The sequence below is a fragment of the Pyrus communis genome, chromosome 11, assembly GCF_041283825.1.
Source record: "Pyrus communis isolate YQ-2024b chromosome 11, ASM4128382v1, whole genome shotgun sequence".
Classification (NCBI taxonomy): Eukaryota; Viridiplantae; Streptophyta; class Magnoliopsida; order Rosales; family Rosaceae; genus Pyrus; species Pyrus communis.
The window spans coordinates 30,486,095-30,494,440 of NC_142575.1; the positions used below are offsets into that span (position 1 = coordinate 30,486,095).

The 8,346-nt window shown below is 36.2% G+C and overlaps 1 protein-coding gene across 1 annotated transcript; it reads right to left on the reverse strand.

The window, feature by feature from the left end:
• Positions 1-3,815: 3,815 nt before the first annotated feature.
• Positions 3,816-8,108, reverse strand: LOC137741393 (protein indeterminate-domain 12-like). Its single transcript, XM_068481114.2, has 3 exons — positions 7,334-8,108; positions 6,649-7,048; positions 3,816-4,863 (listed from the first exon to the last, which is right to left on the reverse strand). Exons 1-3 carry the CDS (start codon positions 7,506-7,508, stop codon positions 4,029-4,031), a joined length of 1,410 nt encoding a protein of 469 aa, XP_068337215.2. The 5' UTR covers positions 7,509-8,108; the 3' UTR covers positions 3,816-4,028.
• Positions 8,109-8,346: the final 238 nt, after the last annotated feature.

Sequence of the window (8,346 nt, forward strand, 5' to 3'; positions counted from 1 at the left end):
TCAGATAAGATTCATTTGGCAGGGGAATCTAACTCTACTTGTAAAGCATTTAAGTACCAGCGCTTGATGCCACATTGCCACTAGTCATAATTCTAATCGCTTTAAGTCGGTGATCTTGTGGACAACTATAAATAACGAGTTCAAATCTAATATGATTGGCTTGGCTTGATTCTCATCCATGACGTACTGAAAATTTATCAGTTTAGCAATTAGAATTTGAAAAACAGTCATTATTTTTTAAAATGAAAAGTACTGATTGTGATTTCTAGCTATCATTCCTCTTTTGGACGAGTAATACTTCCTTGAAACGGGAATGCACTAATTCTCTTCATTTTTTCACACATCATGTATCTCATTCTCTTCTTTTCTAACCTTTTGTACGAATCACGTGATTTATGAAGAATGAAGATAATGAACATATCCCGTTTCAAAGAAGAAAAGTTCTTATTCTCTAGACTCTTGCACACACAAAAAATGGAAGTTAAAGATAAGAGAAGTCATGGAAATTATGCCATTCTTAATTTCATTTGTGTATAAATTTGCAGAACAAGGGGGAAAAGAATAGAAAAGCATGGAAAAGGGGTTTTGGTAATTATTGGGGTTGGAAGGACAAATTAAGAGAGGGAAAAGGAGGGGTTTTTGTTGAGGTGAGATTCCATGGTGGAATATGACATGCAAGGGTGCCGAGAAAGGGAGGGAATAGAAGAGAAGAAAGAAGCTTTTAGTTTGTCTGGTTGTGGGAGCAGAGGGAGAGATAAAAGATGCAGTCCCTTTTACAAGGCAAATGGCATATATTGTACATTAACCCTGCAACTTATATACAAAACTTTCTAAAAGCTTGGATATATACCATAACCACCCAAACCTTCCTTTCATTAATACCTAGGTCTCCCTCTCTCTCGATGGATATACCTTCCTTTCATTAATCCCTAGGTTTCTCTCTCTTGATGGATATACTGAGTTGTAACAAGGATTCATTCCTTTGATTTGGTCAAAAATGTTTGAAAGAATGTTATTTTAGAGACGATAAGTGATTCACTATTAATCACATGATAAAGTTTTAGAGATGGTTGAGTGACCTATTACTAATCATATTGATATTGTTTCTAATTTACACTCAAATTCAATAGGTGTGGGGTTTTATATGAAAGATTTTAGTGCAATTAGTAATGACATCGTTTAGCTTTTGACACATATTTTTGTGAGAGTTACTTTATAATATATCTCAATTATCCAACCGTATACAGACATAATGAAACTCTAATTATCGGAGCATCGTAGGGCATTTGAACTTGATCGAACAATGTCCTAACCCGATGTGATAATTTGGTCTTTATTCAAGATGGTCATCAATTAAAGAAAATCAAACCAATTAGCTAGTGACACCTTTTTGGGATTGATTCAAACCTTAAAATTCAAAACCCTAAACCCTGTAATTCATGCACGAAAAACACAACTACAATTATATATGGTAGGATCAATGGTCAAGATGAGATGTAATTAAACTGCCGGGTCCATGAACAAAAAACATGACTGCAATTATATATGGTAGGGTTTGTTGCAAGGTTGTGCTGCCAAACCAAAGGCTGTGGCGATGTTGCACAGAAATTAATAAAGAGCAAGTCCGTCAACCAAAAATTGAAGACTCAGAATTATTTTTCAAAGTTGTATCGAGAGAGAGAGAGAAAGAGAGAGAGACATCTTTTTCATAAACGTTGACATTTTACAGACTTTCATTTTCTTTTGTTCATCTGCTCCTAATTCTCTTTTCTTCTCTCTTTAGCTGGGTTTATAGTACCACTAGCCAGTATGCATGTCCCCGGACCACCACCACACCCAGCACAGATTCACACACCCTGTCACACCGAGCTTACCTTTCTCTACTCACGCTTACGCCACGTTTTATAGTCTAGGGCTCACTTATCTCTCTTTAGAAAACGCAATGTTTCTTTGAAATGCCCAATTTTTCACTAACGCAAAACCCCAAAACAAGTGTCCTAAAAAAGCTCTTAAAATTGTCCATTATGCTTTTTCAAAGAGGAAAGAAAATCTCAATTATATATATGGAAAATGATAAACAAGCATTCCCATGTTTAATCATGTTTGTTGTTTTCTTTTGATTTATTCAAAACGATGACCAAATGAAAGCAAGGTATGTGAAAAGTTAAAAAAAAAAAGAGTGAAAATCATCTCTCTATATATGAAGATATACTTAAATTCTCAAATTAGCAATTGTCCAAAATCTCCATACTTCATAAGAGAAATGCTAAGGAGACTCAAAGTGAGACTCTCCATCATGTTTTTAGCATAATATTTTATAATGTTGGTACGAAAATTGTATCAAAAATATAAGGTGGCGGATAATCCATATAGGGAGAGTTATACTTTTAAGAGAATCTTCTTAGCAATCATGATAAGAATCATCACACAGATGGAATGGATAAATGATTTGACATCTTAAAATTATCTTCATGGAATATAATTTATTTGTTTAATTATTTTGAACACTTTCATTTGTTTATGCATTTTTTGAGAGATATTTCAATGTGTCACGGGATAAATTATTATACAAGCAGAGGAAATTTTTTATTTATTTATTTTAATTATCCCTTTACTTGTATAATGATGTATGACCTATATATTCTTGTGTGTGTGTTTCAGGCACAACAAAAATCTCTTGCATTTGTCGGATGATAATTATTAGATCTTGATATATCTAGTGATTCACGGATCTACGTACTTTACCAACTTGAAATTTAATAATTCATTGCTTGACTACTAGGCCAATTGAAGCTACTATTCTAGCCAGTTCACAAGTAATTAACGTACAAGGCCATGCAGTGGGGGCAGCAAGTCACAAGAAAAGCCATGAGTGAACAATGTATACTCCTTCCTTCATGATATTTCTCTTATTGCTTCTCCTTCTTACTTCAGTGATATTTCTCTTATTGCTTCATCTTCTTTCGAACTTAGTGTATCTTTATTTTTTTCTTTTATATTCACAACAATATAATTATCTATGATAGCAATGCTGGAGTAAAGTAACATTATTGTTTTAATTAAAAAAAAAAGATCTCTCTTATTAATTAATATTAAAAAAAAAACTAGAATCCAAATCCCTGTCCCCGGTTAATCAGAGAAAAACTTCTCAAATTTGTGACTGAATAACTAAATATAATGCATGCATGTATATATGGTGCCACCACTGTATATTCAAGTGTCAACGTTACTGTTGGGTTGAGTTGAAGTGTCCAAGGGTACATACGTCAATCCTCAGCACGTATGGGACCCTCTATCGATATGATTGCTTCACTTGTTGTAATTTGAGAAATGCTTTTAATTATAAAAAACACTTGAAATGTTTTCTACAAGAATAACATAACTGATTCTTCATACAAGATACACTTAATTGTTTTTAAAACTTAAAAAAAATATTTAATCTAAAAACGTTTTCAATAATTTAAAATATTTTGGTCATTTGCTTGTAATAAGTTGTAATAGGCCATATATTTCGTTAATCGTACCTCGTTAATTGTACCCAATTACCAAGTATGCACAAGATCAATGTCGGCATATAAGTTCACTTAAATTTTGATGATAAAATGAGATTACCAATCAGACCTTCAAGATTATAAATCTAAACATAGGGCCACCGGCCATGCAACGCCCCTCATGTAACGTACATTTCATATTTAGAGTTAGGGTTTCTGTTCTATTTTTTTACCAACGAAGGTCTCAACGAAAATAAGAAAAAGACTGAATAAGTCATATAGATTCTAGAACTAACAAATTTGAAGAAAAATAAAATGCAGAAATAAGTCGAAAAGAAGATATAGAACTGTTTGAAATAATCTTAGGGAAACTGGGAAAGTAGTACTGCAATTACAAAACGAAGATATTCTCGAGAAGGACTTCATTTTATTTTCATCATTTTTCGGGGCATACGAGGCAGGGGAATTTCCGCCATTGAAGAAACGCTAAATTACCTTTTTACCCTTGCGCGCAAATTTCTGACTCGAATACTCAACTCAATAGTCTCCCCACGTTTCCGAAGCAGTAGTAGTCTCAGCGAACCCGAAACCCTGGGGCTTCAGCTGCGAATCAAGGCCACCAAGACGCTCAGACGGCGGCTGATGGAACCCTACTCCACCGGCGTACGGTAGCATGTCCTTAACGTGAACAGCGCGAACGTTGTTATTATTATTATTATTATTATTATTATTCCCAGTGCCATCGCCATTCAGCCCTAGAAAGTCTCTTGTCAGACTGTCAGTCTTGCGCCACGTGGAGACATCTCCGGACGTGAACCCGCCTAGATACTCGGTGGAGATCATGTGGCTCGCCGTTCCAAACTCTCCCACGGTCAAGCCCGCTGATTGACCCTGTTGGGCTGCTGCTGCACCAACGGCTGCAGCCTTTTGGAGGAGTGCAGTAGCTGAAAGGTGGGCTGATGACGTGGAGGGGTTGGAGTTGGGTTGTGTGCTGACGTGGAGGCCTTGGAAGGGTGAGGTGATCAGGCCATTGTGGGGTTGTTGTGGTTGTGGCGGTCGTTGTGGGAAATGGCGATGAGACTCAGGCTTGATGAGATGATGAAGTGGGGAGTTTTGGGTGGGATTAGTGTTAGGGTTCTGATGAGATTGTGGTAGGTCCCATGGGGTGAGGGAGATGGTGGTGAAGGGAAGCAATGGTGTGTTTGGGTTTGTGAAGTGCTGTTGTTGGTGGGTTGGAAAAGGGAAGAGGGAGATTTGAGGTGTAATTGCAGCGGTGGTGGTTGTGGCGGTGGCAAATTGGTTTGCTGAGAGTCTTGCACTTTCTTCAGCCAAAGCATCACAAAACGCCCTGTGAGTTATGAAGCTATCCTTCCTGAAAAATGTTGGATCACAAGCCAGAGGAGCAAGTTTGATCAATATGAGAACTAAAATACCCAATGCAACGTCGAATTCAACCCAATGCAACGTCGAATTCAAGACTTGTTACCTTTAGTTGTATAATTCAACTTGTTAATTTTTAGTTGTATCACAAAGCTAACAAGTTATAAGTTATAATCAATCATCATCGTATATAGCATGTACTTTAATCTTAAATTGGAATTTGATTTGGATCAAGATAAATGAAATGAGAGTCCAGTAAATATAAGGAGGAATTTAATTAGCAGACAAAGAACACAGCTACACAACAAATGCATACGATAGAAACACATTGTTCATATAGATGGTGCAAATTTGTGTCATTTCATTTGTTAATATCGCTCCTGCATAGATGGAAGACATATAAAAAAAGGTTTTCCGCACATGCATGTGGGATAAGATCACAGGGATTAAACCGTCAAAAACCCAAAGAAAAATATACTTATAAGATGCATGCTATAATTTGATTGATGTGTTTAGTAATGCATGCAAAAATAAGCATTGATAATGGAAATGTGGAGAAAATTACGAAGATCCAAAAAAATTTACTTGAAAAAAGGGATTCGTGCATGAAACAAGAGGATACACAAAATCACAAGCCAAAGAAGGCAACTGAGAAAGAAGGATAGCAGCAGATATTCTTTGCAGATTTATCAGTTTTCATGATGACTCTCTGCCTTCTGCAAGTAATTGATACCACATACTTGATGCCTAAAGGCCAAAATAATGAAAAAATAAAATAAAAATAAAATACAAGTTCACGGGTTTTCCCCAACCATGAAATATATCCAAAAAGTACTTATATTTCTCTGACTTTTTCTTAGGTTCTCCATCATTGTTTTGTAGACCAAATAGAATTAGGATTCTCTTCCCTCTTTTTTTTATCCCTTTCCATCCCATATTTTCATTCTTTATTTTGTCTTTTTCTTTTTATAAAAAATTAATATAAAATGTTGACGTGGTTTAATCGCGACTGTTTAAATAAGAGGAGAGGGGAGATAATCCTTCTCCGACCAGATATGCACTATGCAGACACTCCATCGCAAAAATAACAGAACAGGGAAAAAAAAAGGAAGGGATCTGGATTCTCTCACCTTCCATTTTCCCCTCCCCTTCCTCCCCTCTCTCCCTTCCCTCCCCTCCCTCTCTTACTATTTGAACGCTCAAGATTAACATATATCAATCCTCTTGTTTTATCTTCACTGTAGAGAGAGAATGAAGAAGAGGAAACTGAAAGAGGAGTGGAGAGAAGACTCCATATGAAAAACCAAATAGGATTATTTTCGTCTATGAACTTGAGGACACGGCATATAAACCGAAAAAGTTACATTATTTTTGTTCTTTTTATAAAAAAAGTTTGACATTTAAATTTTCAAGCACGAGCACTATCTACGTACAGAAGGCAGGTTTCAGGCAACAGTCACTTGTATTAATGGTGTACATTTTGGTGCAACCTGCAACACTGCATTCAAACCTTCAGATATATATTCCAGGCATAATTTATTACTATTCCTGTGTAAAAACAACCTCAGAAACAAAAACAAAAACCCATGGAAAAACAAAAAACAATGATATGTTCTCAGATAGATATAAATTATAACATGAGACTTCCCAATTTAAGCAAAAGACCAATTTTTTGTATGGATCACATTGGGTCCGAACTCATGAAAATTCAAGAAAAAACACAATTTCCAATTTTTTTTTTAGGTTTAAAGAAAAGAAAGGGAAATTAATTAATCACCTGGAGAAAAGGGTTCCACAGTCACATCTATATTCTCTTGTACCACAGGTTTTGGAGTGAGCCTTCCAATCAGATTGAACAGCATAGATCTTGGAGCACTTGTCACACTTCCACTTCTTCTCCCCATGCTTCCTGCAAAAGTGTTTTTTGATCCCTGTGAGGTCACCAAGTGCTCTTGAAGGATGGTGATGAACACATGAAGGCTCAGGACAAACATAGGCTCTCTTTCTGATCTGATCCTTGCTGTTCCTTTGCTTCAGCTTCCATGGAAGGTTGTGGCCTCTCCTGTGAAGCTGCAGGTTTTGATCTCTTTGAAAACCCTTGTTGCAAATTTCACACACAAATCTGTTTGTGGCAAGTAGGGTTTTTGGGGATAATGCAATCACTTCAGCATCTGGATCTGGAACGCATGAAACAAAGATATTACTTTAATCTAAAAATAGACAAGTTGGCTAGAGCTGCGCTTTCCCCTCTGCACAACCAAGTTTGAATCTCTCCCCGTAGTCATTTAAATGAAATTTTTTGTATAATATTGCCTGTCTTTAAAAAAAAAAAAAAAAAAAAAAAAAAAAAAAGCTAGAGAGTCTCTAAGTTAATGCGACACAACTGAAAACACCGGTAATTATATCGACAAAAGTCAAATCCTAGAACATCTGGAATCAATCAACCAGAGATTAGTACATACCGGGGTTTCCGGGGAGGCTTCTTTTTTTTTTAATTTTGTTGGGTGGCTGATCAGACTGATGAGAAGAAATATTGGTGGAAAGGAGAAGAGGGTTTAAGGCAGCAGCAAAGTCTGAAGAAACACTATTAGCTTCCTCAGACAAAGAAGTGGAATTGGACATGGAGATTGGAAACATGGTTAGTGTCCAAGCTTCTTTGGACTAAGGAAAACTCCAAAGAGAGAAAAAACAAATTAAGGCTAGCTGGATAAGCTGAGAGATGAGACTGAGAGAGAGATAGATCTTTAGATATTAGAGAATCTGAGAACTTCTTCTCTATCCCACTTTAGCCTTCACTTTTATTTGCACCTTTGAACACACAATTAGCAGGGAAATGAAAAAAAAAAATTCATTTTTGAGGGGTCAAAAAGCAAAATATAAAGATTTTCAATCTCGTGAAGTAGTGACGATGATGATGATTCTGATGATGATGGGTTATTCGATCTCTACTCCAAGTCACTATCTTAGCTAGGCCATGGCATGGATTGCTTCTCTGAGCAACTCTGCAATACCACCAATACAAACCTCTCTCTCTCTCTCTCTCAGATCATCATCAAGAGCTGTTGTCCATGCAAATCCAACATGGAAAGAATACAGGCAATAAGATGTTCTCTCTCTCTCTCTCTCTCTCTCTCTCTCTCTCTCTTCACTATCCAATAACCCTCTCCTTTTTTTTTTCTTTATATGATTCTATAAATTTCAAGTTAGAGAGCGACAGGTGGAAATTATGAAGAGGATATTTCAGTACTACTCAGAAGCAGCTGGTTATTGTAGGCTTATAGTGTACAGTACTACTTCTGCAGCTGTGTGATGATTATGGTGGAACTGTGGAAGACTAAGGAAAACAATGGTGGGGCTAGAAAAACTTGGAAATTTCTGAATTTTCTTGGAAGAAACTAAAATTTAAAAAATGCTAAAAGATAAAAAAGAAAGCGTGGTGTTATTTTAAATAGAAAGTTAGATTACAACCCCTATA

What these genes read in the sequence shown, in the direction of transcription:
- LOC137741393 (XM_068481114.2), bottom strand. Translation starts at nt 7,508, where the DNA reads ATGTTTCCAATCTCCATGTCCAATTCCACTTCTTTGTCTGAGGAAGCT. An exon ending in AAGCCTCCCCGGAAACCCCG is followed by an intron (nt 7,049 to 7,333) that starts GTATGTACTAAT and finishes CATGCGTTCCAG; the next exon opens with ATCCAGATGCTGAAGTGATT. An exon ending in TGTGGAACCCTTTTCTCCAG is followed by an intron (nt 4,864 to 6,648) that starts GTGATTAATTAA and finishes AACATTTTTCAG; the next exon opens with GAAGGATAGCTTCATAACTC.